General features: G+C 37.0%; 2 protein-coding genes across 2 annotated transcripts in view; one reads left to right on the top strand and one right to left on the bottom strand.

Annotated features, from left to right (window-relative positions):
* The first annotated feature begins 996 nt into the window (after window positions 1–996).
* On the top strand, window positions 997–7918 carry LOC110033442. The gene is made up of 7 exons (XM_020737416.1): window positions 997–1388; window positions 1450–1575; window positions 1681–1839; window positions 6590–6708; window positions 6941–7129; window positions 7202–7292; window positions 7663–7918. Exons 1-7 carry the CDS (start codon window positions 1158–1160, stop codon window positions 7753–7755), a joined length of 1008 nt encoding a protein of 335 aa, XP_020593075.1. The 5' UTR covers window positions 997–1157; the 3' UTR covers window positions 7756–7918.
* Window positions 7919–9788: 1870 nt separating this feature from the next.
* LOC110033441 overlaps window positions 9789–17748 on the bottom strand; it is an 8735-nt gene continuing 775 nt past the window's right edge. The window contains exons 2-5 of the mRNA XM_020737415.1: window positions 17494–17728; window positions 10341–10488; window positions 10131–10226; window positions 9789–9914 (exon numbers count right to left, since the gene is read on the bottom strand). Of these exons, the coding sequence (XP_020593074.1) occupies window positions 9789–9914; window positions 10131–10226; window positions 10341–10488; window positions 17494–17728 (605 nt within the window). The remainder of the gene's footprint in view (window positions 9915–10130; window positions 10227–10340; window positions 10489–17493; window positions 17729–17748) is intronic.

The following is a 17748-nucleotide window of genomic DNA, read 5'->3' on the forward strand; positions in this document are numbered from 1 at the left end:
AGCTATGCTACAAAATAAAGTTTATAGGGGCTCATTATCTTTTAATTTTTTTCGTATTTACTTGATCAACAAATCATATATATATCAAGAAATTAAGTTACAAATCATTGATAAATTGAATAATATTGTAAATCATTAATTTAACAATATATGTAGTACATATAATCAGAAGTTTTAACAATTACATTAACTAAACTGTACATCTCTTCTTTTTTAGGATCCTAAATTAAGTCCTACCCATCCCCAACAAAATTTACTAAGAATCCCTTAGCAAAAATCATTATTGAACTTCATCCATTATAACACCAATTGAATCTTCTCCAAAACTAAACAAAATAACAAATTAGGAAAGTTTTGTATTGTAACTATTATAATAATGTTAAGTCATAATTAATATAAAGCTAACCCCCTTTTAGAAGTATGCACTCCTTTAATATTGGTTAAGCCTCTACCATCAAAACCTTATTTTATCACTAAGATGGTTCTTGAAGATACAACAACAATATTACATCCAAGGATTTCAATTATTGGATGTGCGATAGAGAAGTTGCAAGTCATAGACAAAAAATCAAGCATGAAGTCAAACAAAAGCATGAAGACAAACAAAAAGATTCATATTATTGACATGAAAATGATTGATATCATGTATATGCACATAATGAAGGGATAGACAACTAAACCAACTTTTTATGATTGATCACCTTCTTAACAAGTCAATGAGAGCAAGAGGAATCCAATTGCAATTACAAATCAAGCATATTAATGTTTTTTTTTAAATATAGCTTCAAATGCTTTAATTAAATTTTTAGTCAATTGAATTTTCAAATTATCCAATTTATTTTGAGATGAATATAATATAATATAATATAATAAATATTATATTTATTTAAAAATAAATTTAATAAATTTAGATATATTTCTATTAAAATTAATCAAATTATTTCCTTCTAATTTTTTTCTTATTTTCTTAGTCTAGAAGCTAAGAAACCGGCTTAGCAAGTTAGCATGTAATCCCAAATCCAAAATCAGATGGGTGGCTAACGATATCCCATACGCCACTGTAGCGATCATCGTCCCGCGTGGTTCCTCGATACTTCAAGCTGAGCTCGTCCCGCTTATGGTGGGCTTACCTTCTCCCTGTCCGCTCTCAGTTCTTAATGGCTCTGGCGGCCCTATGCTCCCCTTGCTTAACAAGCATCGGGAACGCAAGATCTCCTACCAATTCCTTTCGGAGTTATCCACCCTCTTCTCTCTTTGTTCCTCTCCGCCATCGCCGACTCGCAGTCCACTCTAAAAAAACCCAAAGCCTCAAGGCTTCATCTTCTTCCTCCATCTCCAGTGCGAGTCCTGGAACCAAGGATGACGGCTTTAAGCTTACCTATCTAGAGGTTCGCTTCTCAGTTTTCTTTAAATTTTGTCAGACGAGCTGAACGTATTCCTTTTTACCAGGGAAACAGCTGGTTATGGAGCGTGGATGGGGTGAACGTTTTGGTGGATCCCATCTTGGTTGGTAATCTGGATTTTGGCGTGCCTTGGCTGTATGATGCCGCGAAGAAGGTTTTAACAAACTTCCGGGTATTTTATTCCCCTATTTTCTTGTTCTTCGTTTCATTTTGATGTATGGACTGTACTGTAATAATATGAAACGGCCTTAATTGTGTATTAATCCCTTGAAGGTAGCTCGAGAATCTCCCTGAGGTAGATTGTTTGCTGATTACACAGAGCCTTGATGACCACTGCCATGTTAAGACACTCAGACCCCTTTCAAAGCAACTTCCTAACCTGCCAGTATTCTCCACTCCGAATGCAGAATCCATTTTAAGATCACTCTTTAGAAATGTAAGTTTGATGATCATTTGGTCCTTTCCCTTCTTTGTTCCTTTGTTGTTTCAATCAATTTGCTGGATTTCATATATCATCATTCAACAACAGCCACCACCTTTCTCGTGCCTATATATTCTCCCCTTTTAACATGTATCATGGAAATTTAATGATAACTATGACTATAATATACAAATGACAAAACTATATTTGATCACAAAAAAAAAAAAGATAAAAAATCTTTTTATGACAGTTGTGTGTTGAATTTGATAAATTATTTTTCTTGATTTTCATCAAGGTTTAAAAAGCTTTGTTTCAGTACCAACTTTGATTTCTAATGAATTCGGCCTTGCTGTGTTGGTAATGGTACGATTTTCCTTGTGGTTTCATTATGTTTTGAAATTTAAGTGATTTTGAAAATATGTTTCCATTATTTCAATATTAGATAGGACCAAAGATTTTATATCAAAGCCAATGAGTTTTAATTTAGCTCTATAGTTTTGTGAAGTTGTTTATTTAATTATCAGGTCTTCACACACTCTAACATAATGGATAATCAGTTTGTTGTATTTCACTCGTCTAGCCTCACTAGAGCCTTGAGAGAATTTGTTGAGAAATTAGGGCGAAAAAAAAAACAAAAACGACACAAATCCAGAAGAACACAAAGAGATTTAACGGAGATTTAACGAGGTTCGGCAAAGATGCCTACGTCCTCGGGAGCAGAGCGGCGACCTCCTTTTCAATATTCAGAAAAGATTACAGAATAAAATATTCAGCTCTCTCAAAGACCTAGGATTACAAACAAGTCTATTTATAATCCTAGAGTAAGCCCTGCAGTACAATATGTAATTCCCAAATTATCTCTGTACCGTATAGCCCCAACCCATATAAGTAACTTCCCAATTTGGACAGATTCATTCGCTCCGCTCTGCTCCGCTTCGTTCCAGCGTCTGTTTCTATATTGTATATGAGCCATACCATAACAAATCTCCACCTTCGCAAATATCCAGCCTCTTAGGAGAAAATATACCTAAGAGTTACACCTGCACCAATGTGGGTTGTGCCGCCATGCTTCTGCTGCGCCCACGCTGATCTTAACCCACTAAATTCTAAGAGACACACCTCTTCAATTTCAAGAGACATCTCTTCATTCTAAGAGACTTCAAATTCTGGTATTATGAATCATACCTAAGAATTCTCTACCTTGGCGAATATCCAGTCCTTTAGACTAAATTCCAAGAGACACTCCTCTTCAATTCCAAGAGACATCTCTTCATTTCAAGAGACTCCTAATTCTGGTATTATGAGTCGTACCTAACAAATCTCCACCTTGGCGAATATCTAACCCCTTTAGGAGAAATACATATACCCAACAAATCTTTCATCTTGCGAATATCTAGCCCCTTAGGAGAAATATATCATGAAGTTTCTTATGCACAAATATGGGTTAAAGTACTTTTCCTGTTCGCGCCAGCACCTCGGCTAAACTGCTGTCCCGTGAGCGAAACCCTTCGCGAAATACCTCCGCGCAACCACTGTTCGCGAATAATAGTCGTGCTCGCTCGCCAACACCCTACCGAACTCCACCTGTCGCAACTCCTCCTGCGACGAACTTGCAAACTCCGCTAGTCGAACACCACCAAACTCCTTTGTTCTCAAACGCTCCTGTTCGCGGCAACTGCACATGAACTCTTGTTCGCTAACTCCACTTCGCTTAATGCCGCGAAGATTCATGAACTGTTGCGCCTCGAAGTCGCGACGCCGCCTCTACCGTGAACTCCCTGAAGCATAACTCGCCGAACTGCCACAGTCCTTTATCCGAACTGCTTCGCACCTATTCGTTCCGGCGAGTCTGTCTTTATCCGAACAATCCGCAAAATTTTATATTATTCTGCGCCATAGCTAAGATTTCTTTTCTCCAACAAAGAAAATTCAGAAAATACTTTCAAATTTTCTTCTCCGCAAGATTTCTTGTTGAGCAAAAAATTATACTTTGATTCTGCCACAAATTTTTTTAAATAATCCTTTAATTAAGATTCCTTAATTAAGTTTCCCTTAATTAAGTTAAAAAAACGATTTTCCCTTAATTAAGTTTCCCAGAGAAGCAACAAAATTTTTCCAAAAAGAATTGAAATATTCCCTTAATTAAACATTTCATTTAATTAACTGAATTTCAAATCATTTCCTTTCTTGAGCTTCCAACAAAAGAAATCTCACCTCTGCAGATCCAGCAAAGAAAATCCACCGAAGGAAAATAACTTAATTAAGCTTTAATTGAGTCTCCAGTAAAGATTCTTCTTAATTAAGCCATCGTGACTCCAACAAAGATTCGTCGAAGGAATATTTCGCAGCTCCAGTAAAGAAAATAAAATCCCTTTCCAATTACTCCGCTCCGCTTTCCTTCCAGATTTCCTCCGAACTAACGTTTTCCACTTCCGCCAAGATTCAGCAAAGGAAATTCAGAAAGTCCTCCCAAATTTCCTTCTCTACAGCCTAGATTCCCTTCCTCCTCTCTCGTGTCCAGCAAAGGAATCAAATTGCCTCCCAACAAAGGAAATTTAGCGCAAGGAAATTTCGAGGGAATATTCCTGAAGATTCCATTCCAATTCCCATTCCTCCTCCTTCCTTCGCCTGTCCCTGGTCGGAATTCACCCTGCTGTTCCTGCGTTGAATCCCTGGTCGAGCGCAAATTGCCAAACTCCTTCTCGGCAAACTCCTCGCCTTGTTTGGTCGTCCCGCTCGCAAAGAATTCCATGTACGCGAATTCACACCTTCCTTGTTGAATCTGTATCGCGACTCCTGCTCGTTGAATGTCGCGAGTCCTTCGGCTTGGTCGCGATCCTCCCTGTTAAATTGCCGCAAAACTCGTCTGTTCACACCAAACTTTTGAGGATCTTCTTCCTGCGAACTTCGAACTGCGACGAATCGGACGCCCTATCTGCCGAACTCCTCGGTCAAAATCTTATTTGTTCCTGCGCCGCCAAAATTTTTCTTTCCTACCCTAAAACCTCACTCTGATACCATTTTTTAAGAAATTAGGGCGAAGAAATACAAGAACGACACAAATCCAGAAGAACACAAAGAGATTTAACGAGGTTCGACAAAGATGCCTACGTCCTCGGGAGCAGAGCGGTGACTCGGGAGCAGAACGGTGACTTCCTTTTCAATATTCAAAAAAAGAATACAAAATACAAGATTCAACTCTCTCAAAGATGTAGGATTACAAACATGTCTATTTATAATCGTAGAGTAAACCCTACAGTACAATATGTAATTCCAAAATTACGCATGTACCGTATAGCGGGGTGTTGACCCAGCACCCCCAATCGACATAACGTAACTTCCCGATTTGGACAGACTCTTCCGCTTCGCTCCGCTCCGCTCTGCTTCGTTCCAGCATCTGTCTCTATATGGTATATGAGTCATACCATAACAGAATTCATAAACATCAATTACTTTATAAGCATCACACCCTTTTTCATTAAATGCACATTATAAGTACTATTATGTTGCACTTCATAATTGGAAGGTAATTTTGCATTGGTTGAGCATTACAGATTTGAGGTTGCCATATTTAAGTGGCTTTTCAAATTATTTTTATGCCTTCATTAGAAAAGCCTACAAAATTTTTTCTTATAGATCTTAAGAAGCTCTCTATGCATTAGGGGTAAATTAATTGCCAATGCAAGCACACTAAATATACAAAGCCTTGAATCCAGAAATTTTTTATTGAAAACATAATGTCACCTCCCAAAAGAGCCCTTAAGAGAGGTGGGCAGCCCAGGACTTAAATACTGCTTTTCGTTCCTACACCTAGCCGATGTGGGACTATTTATCCGTGACATTCTTCTCCACCCAATCATGTGACGCCCTCGTCATGGATCGGCTCCTCCGAGGGTCCCACTGGATCATGGAGAGTCCACACACCTTACAGACAGTAATCTGCTCTGATATCACTTGTCAACTCCCAAAAGAGCTCTTAAGAGAGGTGGACAGCCCAAGACTTAAATACTGTTTTTCGGCCCTACACCTAGCCGATGTGAGACTATTTGTCCGTGACACTAAGATCTCAACCAGCAGACTTAGGTGGCTTACATTATTTAATGCTTTAAAGGCATTATTATTTAATGAGATTGACTGTATTCAAGTTTTGGATTGATATTTGGTAAAGTGGTGGCCTTATTCAATTTTCTTGACTTGTGTGCATGCACGCACAATTATTTTTTTTTGAGTTTAAATTTTATGTTTTGGTAACCTTTATATTATTCAGTTGTTCAGTTTCCTTACTATAATTTATTTAACGGCACTTAATATTCTCACTCAAGTGGAAATGATGGATTAGTTGAAGACTGCTTTTTTTCAAGTTTCCCAGAGTTCTTCAGAGAGATTTAACACCTTTGACCAGTTTAGTAGTGCATTGTAACTAAATAATGATATTTCTTTCATTCATTTGCTTTAGACGGGAATTCTCATGAAAGAAGTCTTTTATATTTCTTAAGTTTTGTAGTATCTACTGGAAATAGGAGCGCAGAAGCGTATGGTACACACAATTTTTGAGTTTTATTCACTGCTTCTTTTGGAGAACCACTTCTTATATGTTTTCTGGTACTGTATATTAATGTTCTTTTCATAATATAGCTTCTAGAGTGTCATTGAAACTTAGTTCAGAAAAGGTGTAATTGAATGCTACAGCTGTTCTATTCCTTAACTTTCCAAGTGATCAAATTAATTTCCAGTGTGATATTGAAAAGCCTTAAATATTGTACAGGTAACGTATCTAGAACCTGGCCAAACTTCTGAATTTGAAGGCAGAAATGGAGCAAAACTCAATATCCTTGCTACTGCAGGTCCTATATTAGGTCCACCTTGGCAGAGACCAGAAAATGGGTAAATTGATTGTTGCTTGAATATCTTCTTTATCTTTTGGGTGGTATAATTTTTTAAATCTTTGGCAGGGGCATTTATTTGAGCAACTAATTAACAAATTGAAGCTCTGTAAACCTTCTAGCAATTTGATATTATTAATTTATTTGATTTTTGGATGGTTCTAGTGATTTCACCTTAGGCACATTTGTATTTCTGTTCGTCCAAGCTAACTGATCAGACAATTTACTGCCAGGTACATTATCACATCAAGCAGTAATCTGAAACTCTACTATGAACCACACTGTGTATACAACAAGTTTTTTCTACAAGAATATAAGGTGGATATAATCATAACGCCAGTCATTAAACAGCTGCTTCCTTCATTCACCTTGGTATCCGGACAGGAGGATGCAGTTCAGCTTGCCAAGTTGCTACAAGCGAAGTATAAATTGTTGATTTATTGGTTATGCATAAGCATAACCAATCATATATAATCAATGTTTTTTTTTTCTAGGTACATTGTTCCTATGAAGAATGGTGATCTGAATAGTAAAGGGTTTCTCTCAAGAATCATTCGGCCGGAGGGGACGGTTAAATCGTTTAAGGTTTTTATTTACACCTTTTATCATAATATTCATTACTGGGTGCGTTTCAAGGATCATGCTGTGTTCTTAAGTTGAAAACTTCTTCCTTAATCAATGCAGTCTAGGGATAAAAATTAAAATTGAGGTGCACGGGAGAATTTTATTTTCGTCTATAATTGAAACATCATAAAACATGCAAAATCCTGAAGCAGTAAAAGGGTTAACAATATGTTTAAGAGTGGTGAACTCTGCTATCATATCTAGCTCATTTTCTACATACTCCATAAAATAGAGTCAGAGTGAAGCTGATTTGAATGTTTGTGTGTGATTTTACAATTCAGCTTTTAATGTGCTATTGCTTGAATTATGAACTCCAAAATATTTTTTGCAGGAATTACTGGAGAAGGAGCTTCCGGATGCACGAGTACTTGAGCCTCAGCCAGGGGTGGCTCTTGAGATTTCAAGGTCTTTGAGTTTTCTCTGAAGTTTGTTTTGTTCTCTTTAGGCAAGTTCCCTTTGTGTCATGAGAAAAATTGGAATGACAAGCCTTTTTATTCTGATGCATGACAACATGATTGCAAAGAGGCTATGAAGAAGGAAGAACTTTCATGGTATAAATTAAAATTCCTCTGCTGCCCTTCTTTTGCTATTTGAGCTAAAACTCATCTTTTTCTTTTTGTTTTGCCAATCATAGCTATAAAGATGATGAATAAAATTTATGCAAACACCAACTGGTAAATTTGCAGTAAAAGTTTTCAAACTCTGGCAAAGAAACATGCATGAAATGATATTGTCTTTGATATAAAACTCATCTGTGCCAAATACATGAGGATTTTCTAATGTGTAGAATAATTGAGTTGTGTCAATTACATGGCTGCCACAAGCCAAAAGATAAAATTCAATATTGAAACTTTGTAAGAAAGTTGCTCCCAAAACCGGAATCATGAATAGCTGTACATCCACATATTACCATGTTTATTTATTCTTGAAGACGAGCTTATAGTAATAAGAGATGTCCAGGTTGACAATAATGTACTTGAAGACGAGCTTAATAGTAATAAGAGATGTCCAGGTTGACAATAATGTAAGTTTAAAGTTTCTTCCTGCTCGGCAAAATTCAAAGGACAAATTTTTAATAGATTATGTTTAATACTGAATTAACGTAAGCTGTATTTTTTTTTTATAAACAGGCTAAGGTGTCACGTAGGCAAGATTTGGTGCCTAATGTGGCACAAAATTGTGCTCAAGTAGCATGATTTAAGCACCATATCAAGCCTAAGGGCACGATTTAATATATATATATTTTAAAATTGGGGCAATTACATAGAAACCAACCGGTCAATCACCCTCTTTGTTCATTTTTCAAATTCTGACTTGAATATTAATATTCATTGTAAAAGCTCAACTCATATTTTTCATTTTTATTAAATTCTCAATAACCGGTCAATCACCCTCTTTAGTTCATTTTTCAAATTCTGACTTAAATATTAATATTCATTGTAAAAGCTCAACTTATATTTTTCATTTTTATCAAATTCTCAATAGCTTGATCGCGGCACGTGTAAATTCAAAAAATTCACTTGAGTGGTTAATTTGTAAATATCAATATTCGGATGGTCTGTAAGTATCCCTAGAATTTATGCTCATTTTAAGAAGCATAAAATTTTAAAAAGTTGAATTTGGAGAAATCTAATTAAAACAATAAATAGTTTATTTAAAATTAATAAGTTCAAATTTCAATTAAAATAATAAAAAAACTTAGTTTCGAATAATATATACATTAATATCGTGAGCACAAATCTCAAACCAATCAAATGACTAAAGATGATGGCTCAAAGCTTGAGTAGTTAAATTCAAGAGGGATGATTTGGACTAGTCATCTGGAAGATCAACAAACTGATCAAGTCCACCCTTGGTGAATCTGATGGACAGAACTCAAAGCTTGAGTAGTTAAATTCAAGAGGGATGTGATCAAGTCCACCCTTGGTGAATCTGATGGACAGACGTATCTACGGTCCCAAACGTAGAAGTTCTTAAAATGCCGCCCAAGCGCAATCGACCGACCGACAACTCCTACCTCCGCAGAAATGCTCTTTGTGAGGCCCGTCGCTTTGGTCGACCAAACCAAAAAACGTCAATTGGTTGTTTGCCTTCTTGCCCAGATTCAAATTGTAACTCAAATTTAGTATTAAATCAACGACTGATAATTCACTAGCATCTTTTTCTTTATCTCTACTCCTCCAACTCTTAACTGTCAAGGCTTTTTTTTTTTTCCAAGAGAATTCTAAATTCAACATCCTGAAAGGTGGTGCGGTGAGCGTGGACATGTCACAAACAAGAAGTAGAGCCAACTACAAAAGAGAATTCTATCAGAGAGAATAGTGCTGCCCTTGGAGTTCAACAGAGAGACGATACATCGAGACATACATGAAGAGGTCCAGGCATTACGGGTGTAAATAATGGATCAATTCGAAGCTCTTCGAGTGGTGGTTGTCCAACATAATGCCCAACCGCCACTTACTCGCCCTCAGAAAGCTCCTCTAGACAATTAGCCAGCGCCCCACAGTTGGCCCGGTGATCGGCCAGGCCCGGTGATCGGCCAACTGAGGGACCAAGAGATTCCTTACCGGCAGATTGCAACATCTATGCCGATAGTCCAACATCGAGTAGACCGAATGGGAATGTTTGCTCAAGTGGCTATGGGTAGCGCTTTCTTTTGAAGAACCCTAGGAGCCTTACCCCCGACGAAGCTCATGATTCCTCACTTCAATCCTTATAAAGAGAAGAGTGATAAGGCTGATCACCTAGCTTCTTTCGAGAACGGTCGAAATCCTATAGATCGATGACTCCATGAAGTACTTGTTGTTTCTGACCACGTTGAATGAAGCCACACTCTGATGGTTTAAAAACCTTTCGAATGAGATCATCCCATCCTTCGATTTCCAGAAGCACCTCCTAATGAACTTTGTTAATCTGCAAAAATCGAGGAAACATACAAAACCTCTGCTTTAGATCAGGTAGGGGGAGAATGAAAGCTTAAGAGGTAAAGAACCTAGAGCCCCTCATCACCTGGAGCGTTCTGAAGTTGGGGATCCACAATAAGCGATTCAGGTATGACCTGAACTTACTGAGGCCAAAGACCTTCTCGAAGGTCTTGGAATTAGCAAATGACCACATTGCTGCCGAAGAAGACTTCATAGAGTCCTCGGAAACCAAACTGAGAGCATTTAACCATCGGTCGTAGAAGCAGAAGGATCGGGATGACGACAAAAGGCCAAAGGGCTATCATGCTTCTGGAGGCTGACAAACTGACAATCCTCGATCTCGGGATGGCCGAGGGGGTGACCAGAGCAGCAAGGGGTCAACGATAACGACTTGACTAGCTTGAGAAATGCAAGGCTTGACACCCCTAAACGTATCAATGGTTGAGCTAGTCCAGGCCATTCAAAACAAGGACTATTTTAAGAAAGCCCCTCCACTGAAGGCAACACCAACATTATGCAATCCAAACAAATATTGCCACCCACCCATCATTGAGACCACAGACACAATATAGATGAATGTCATCAATTCTGAAATTTGGTGGAGAAGCTCATCAGGGCTGGAAAGTTGATGGGGAAGGACGTTGGAGCACACACAGTGACAGGGGAAGGCCCTAGCAGAGGAACTCGCAAATAGACCAATGTAGATGAATGAAATCCACCTGGTTGGAATCATCCTGGCTATATTCAGTTGGGGGGGGGGGGGGGGGGGGGGGGGAGGGACGATTACCCCAACTATCCAACCTGAAAAGGCACAGATCGAATGCAGATCTCCCCCCAAAGGGAAACCTGTACAACGAGGTGATCCTCTTCATGATGCTCATAGACAACTACCAGGTGAGTAGGATCCCGCTCGACACCGGAAGCTTAGTAAATATCTTGTTCAAATCAGTTTTCGATAAAATGGAACTCAAGGCCGACCGATTGCTGACTCCAGATGACCCGTTATTCGGGTTTTTTTGGGTAAATGGAAGAATGATCTGGGGGTGATCGCCCTAGCCGTCTTGTGGGAAGAGTGATAAAAACAGTTATAGTTCACCAATATGAAGAATTTTCTGGTGGTGAAATTCCCTCTGACTTACAACGCCATCTTCGATCGACCATTGCTAAATAGCTTCCTGACAGTAGCTTCGACATATCATGTGGCTGTAAAATTACCTTAGGGCGGGGAAATAATTATGATCCGAGGATATCTGGAACAATCCAGTAGCTATTACATGTGGACACTCACCAACATCAAACGCGAACCGCTAGACATTCAAATAAAGAGGGAAGGAGGTCTCAAGATCAGTGAGACCATCCTTTGCGTGCCTCCCGCTGAAGAGGGAGAATCTGGTAAGGTTTTTCTAATTAGCAAAAGTTTTGATGCAGATCACAGGAACCTACTTATTGAGTCCCTTCACCAATGTCGGGACGTGTTCGCCTAGGTAGATGTGGAGATGCTCAGAGTCCCTATCGACGTCACCTGCCATCAGCTCAACATTAACCTGTTTTCTCTGCCAGTGAAACAAAGCTTCGATCGACCTCAAGGGTCCTAGCCAAGCCAATAGAGGCGGAAGTCAATTGAAGAAGGCATGCTACATTCGGGAAGTCCAATATTTGACTTGGCTCTCGAATGTAGTAGTGGTTCGAAAACCCAGCGGTAAGTGGAGGATGTGCATCGACTTCACCAATCTGAATGTCATTTGTCCAAAGAACACCTACCCGTTTCCTAGAATTGACACATTGGTGGACTCCGCAGTCGGATACTCCGTAATGAGTTTCCTCGATGCTTTATCTGGCTACCACCAAATAAGAATGCATCTGGCCGACACAGGGAAGACATCTTTCATTATCGTGCAAGGAATTTTTTGTTATAATGTAATGCCCTTCGAGCTGAAGAAGGCTGGTTCGACCTATCAACATCTTATGGATGTAATATTTTCAAATCAAAAGGGAAAAACATTGACAATCTATATGGATGTTGTTCTTGGGAAAAGCAAGTTAGCTGGGCAACACATAGAAGACCTAAAGGAAGCCTTCGAAACTCTTAAAAAATTTGAACTGAGACTAAATCCTTTGAAATGCATTTTTGGAGCGTCGACCGACAACTTGGGATTCTTGTTGACTCCCAAAGGAGTGAGACCCAATCTGGAAAAATTACAAGCAATCCTTGATGTGCCACACTCTCGAAGCACTAAAGAAATACAAAGACTGACATGTCAAATTGTAGGACTCAGTTGTTTTATCCCGAAATTAGGTCACAAATGTGCAGCGTTCTTCAGGGCACTTAGGAAAAACCAGTGCTTTGACTTGACTTCTGAAAGCGAGGAAGCATAATATGAAGGATTCCTTAGCATCACCCCCTCTACTCCAAATCCCGAAACTGGCGGAGGAACTATAAAAAATGTGAAAATTTCAGGGTTCAGGCTAAGCCTAAGGGTCTGTTTAGGGTAGCTGCAACTTATTGAATAATCTGCTGATTAGCTGCTTAAAAATAATCTGCTAATAAACTAAGTGCGGTAGCTGCTTAAAAATAATCTGCTAATAAACTAAGTGCGGTGACTATACAAATTTTATTTTTTTTGGAAAAGTCAGACCACAGCCAAAAAGCTGCCACCCCCCCCCGATAGGGGCGGGGGGGAAAAATTAATTTTTTTGTTGCATAAGCTGCCAAAACGCAGTTTACCCAAACAAATCATGTGTGTTTTCAAAACGCCACCGCACCAAATAAACTGCCCCAAATAGACCCGGTAGGTAAGACCTAGAGGGTAGCTCTAATATGGTTTAGACATAAGAATTAAGTTAGGTCTAATTCAATTGAATCACCGGGTCAAACCGACCTAACTAGGGTTAACCAAGTTCAATTGAATCACCGGGTCAAACCGACCTAACTCGAATTAACCCAATTCAACTGAATCACTGGGTCAACTCGACCTAACTCGGGTTAACCCAATTCAACTAAATCACCAGGTCAACCTGACCTAGATCTTACTCGGGTTAACCCAATTCAATTGAATCACCTCATCAACCCGACCTAACTCGAGTTAACCTAACCTAACCTAACCTAATTTGATAAAAATTTTACAAAAAAATTATTTTCGCAAGCATAAAACTCATAATAAATTTTTTAAACCAATAATTGGGAAAAAACTATAGAGTAGAAAAGTCACAGTTTATAAATTTATCAACCTATCAAATGACAACATTTCTATATAAGAATTTATGGAAATTACCAATTATGTTTATATTAAAAGAAATTACAAATTTTTAAGGATTGGTTTGTTGATTGAAGGAACAAAGCCGTAGTTTTCTTTTTTTCTTTTTGTTTTTTTTGGAAAACATGCAAACACACAAGATCATATAAAACAAATTAGCCAAAATTTCTACTTGAAAAACATTTCTTCTCACTTAAGAGGAGCAGTTTTACTTGAAAACGTGCTCTGTTTTATTAATTTTTTTTATTAATTTATTTTCTTACAATAAATTATGAAAGCTTTGATGATAAAAATGCTTGTACATTTTTAATTTAAGAAATTAAAATTTTAGTTATTATAACAATGATTGTAACTGTGTGCACGTGCCAACATAATTTTGGGCATGTGCCTAAGCATGTGTATGTTTGTGTTTAAATGCACATGTGCCTATGTACGGGCGTATGCATGCATGTTAGTAGGGCTGTCAAAACGGCTCACTGTTCGCGAACAACTCGTATTCAGCTCGTTAAGAAGCTCATATTCGGCTCGTTCGCTAAGTTAACGAGCCGAACATGAACAAAGATTTGTTTGTTCGTGTCCGACTCGTTTTGGCTCGAAATACTATTCATCAATTATATATATATCTTTGATGAGTAGTCTTTTTTATATAATCAGTTAAAAGTATTAATTAAGAAAATATAATAAAAATTATTAAATTAGATTCAAATGTTGTTTTAATATAAATAATAACTTTTAAATCTTGTCTTAACCGTTAACATCTTTTGACTTTGTTCGTGAACAGCTCGTGTTCGGCTCGCTAAGTAAATGAGCCAAACACGAACACACTTTTTGAGCTCGAAATATAAACGAGCCGAACATGAGTTGAGTCTGGGCTCGCTCGTGTTCTGCACGTTTACACCCCTACATGTTAGTTCGGGGTTGTGCTGACCCTTGCACACACATATTTGAGACTACGCATGTGTATCGTGTGAGATGAGTGAATGAAAATAAGAGGAAAAGTATGTTCAAATGTTGATTGTTTTTCATGTTTATTTTACTAATTAAGTTGTTTTTTTATAGAAAATTTCACAGGAAGAAAATTGAAATGACCAAAGAGAAATTTTAAAGATAGCACCGCATTGATATTTGCACAATGCCACACCAAAGTGCATGCTAGGGCCAAGAAACCCTAGAACACAGTGCTATGAATTTGTGTTTCGGCATTGTTGCACTAGAAGATGAACACCACAATACTAGTTCAATAATGGTGCAATGCTAGAAAACTGTAAAGACAAATAACAAATTGATAACTTGATGCTACAAGTTAGGCTTTTAGCGCCATGCACGATGCTAGGAGAAAAGTGTTGTACTGCTGAAGGTGAAGCATCACAATGCAATTAGAAGGAGCATAGTTTGTTTTAAACATCAGAGTTCATATCACCATAAAAACTACAATTGAGTGTATTAGCTTACCATGATGTTGCCACAAAGACAGTGTTTAGCAACATAATGCAATGACCCTGATAATTCAAGTTATAAGCGATTTTGAAGCAGCCCCGGGAGCGGCTTGGCAATTTTTAATAAGAAGTTATAGAGAGACTAGTAGAGTGTAGAGAGTGTGTAAAGTATTTGTGAGTAGAATAAGAAGTTATATTCGTGATTATGAGAAATTTTCACAAAAAAAATGAAGGCAATTGCATAAAAAATAAATTTATATCTCTATTTCTTAGTTTATTTTTCATGATTGATTATTGTATTTTCTCTATTTTATCAAATATTTGTTAAAAACTAATTTGTTTTCTATGGATTTATGTTGATTTTAAAGTGCCTTTGAATTTGATGTAATTGATTATTTGTATTAAAAATTTATGTAGTTTTGTTTTACTCTCCTCTTAATTTATTTGTATTTTTGGCCATGCACATCTTAACATATAGTTTTATCTCGAGACATTGAAAGAGTCTTAATGCACTAAATTGGGTTGATAACATATAATAAGAAGTGAATTGCAACCATGTAAGAAATATGTTTAATGCAATCTCTTGCATTAATTAGGATAGGAATATGCCTGGTTAAAGTAAGAGATTAGGCTTCCTATTCATTGACAGAGATTAACAATATTCATGTTCTTAATTGACAACATAAATTAAGGGTAAATCATTCACATAAAATCAGAGTTCTACTTTTGGTAGAACATAGATTTAGAAAAAGTCCTCTCATTAGAAAAAAAGTACAAAAATATCAATGTAATGTAGATTTTATTTTGGGATTTTATTATAAAATTGTTCAAAGTGTTGGATTGAAAAAAATAAGATTAGATGAATTGGTAGATAATTTAGCATAATCTATCTTTTAGTCCTCATGAGAATAATATTTAGCTAAAGAAGTGCTAATCATGCTTGATATTTAACACCAATGATAACTGACAATCACTATCATCATTTAACTATCCTTGTTCGATTGTCATCATTTAATCACTGCCATTTGACCATCATTTTCTATATAATGTTATTAGATCTTCATTATCCAACTGCTGTAGTCCACCTACAACTTGCTTGACTATTATTGTCTAACCATCATCACCCGACTACTACAGTTAGACCATTATTTTTTCTTTCAACTACATTAAGCCCTATTATATTTATAAGAGATCAAAATTGAGTATATTACTAGGTAATAATGTATTCTCTAACAAGAACAAAACTTTATAATTTTACTTGAATAATTAATCATTTCATATTGGCCAGGTCTCAAGGTGCTTTCTTTTACTTGAGTTTTTACATAAAAATTCCATTGCCTCCTCTAGTCTTATTTTCTAAAATCAAATATAAACTTCTTAATGAAGTGACATGAATTATTAAGCACATTTTAAATCTTAATTCACCCATATTAAATTTAAGAACATATTTAAATTATAATGATCATAATTTAAACATGAAAATAATGTTAATATAAGTAAATAGTGCTCCACAATAATCCAATCCGTAGCGATTGAAAAAACTTGATGCATTCAAGTTTATTCGACATCTTATTTAGGTGAAATGGTTCTTCTCTAACCATAGAAGTAGCAATTGAAAAAACTTGATGCATTCAAGTTTATTCAACATCAATGAAGAGCTTCTTCCTTTAGCTTATTTAGGTGAAATGGTTCTTCTCTAACCATAGAGTGAATTCAAATCAATTGAATGGAGAATGAGGTAAGCCAGTGAATATATGTTCAAGATACCAATGTACACAACTTGCTTGATCTAAATCATCCATGAAGATCTCTACCCATCCAATGCAACTTTGAACTCTCCAAACAATGGTTAATAAATGTTCTTTTATTGGGAAAATTATTCCATTGCATGCGGTGTCCGATCTACACCGTCGATTACCGATCTCCACCGTTCGATCAAAAAAAAATTTTTTTTTTTAAAATTGGGCCCACCGAAATTATCTTTACGGTGCATCTCTGCATGCAGTGTCTGTTTGAAATAATTTTTTCTTTTATTGTGATCCATGTTATAGCCACCATGTGACCTCAAATTTAGCCAACTTGATAGCTCAATTAAAACTCTTAATAAAATGAACCCTAAAACATAAAATTTTTTCTTAGGTTTAATTTAAATTTGTTTAGGATAAATTATAAAATTACAAGATTAATTTTGAGATGAATTCAATATATAACAAACAAATAAAAACTCATGCTGCACTCAAGCAAAAACAATTACTTAAAACTAAAAAATAAAATTGCCAATTAAGCCTTGCTATTAAATCCTTTAAAATTAAGATTAGTGCACTAATTATGATACAAATTCAACAAATCTAATTTAAAAAATTTAAGATTAATCCAAATATTAATATATGAATCAAGAATTAAGCTGAAATTAATTAAAAAAAAAGCATTAATAATAACCTGTTAATACAATTCTCAGAACTCCCCATTTCTAATTAATCATCTGCAATATTTTCTCCTCATATTTGCTTCTCTCCAGTCCGCCCATCTTGCTTGGCTCAACCCTTACGTCCATAGACAAGAAGGGCGAACCCTCCTCCGGCGAAGCTCAGCCGCTATTCCCTCCCCGCAGCACTCCAATTCCTCCACCGACGATCCCGACAGCGACCCGCTACTACTATCGCTCCAATCACCCTTACAAAAACAACCCCGCCCTTCAAAAATTGCCCGCTCCTCCCATCCCTCTCCCCTCTCGAATCGCAAAACGAACACAGCCTCCCCTGCCTCTCCGATCGCCGACGGCGCTCTCCCCCCCCGGCGGAAA

This window comes from Phalaenopsis equestris, unplaced genomic scaffold (assembly GCF_001263595.1).
Source record: "Phalaenopsis equestris unplaced genomic scaffold, ASM126359v1 Scaffold001185, whole genome shotgun sequence".
NCBI classification, from domain to species: Eukaryota; Viridiplantae; Streptophyta; class Magnoliopsida; order Asparagales; family Orchidaceae; genus Phalaenopsis; species Phalaenopsis equestris.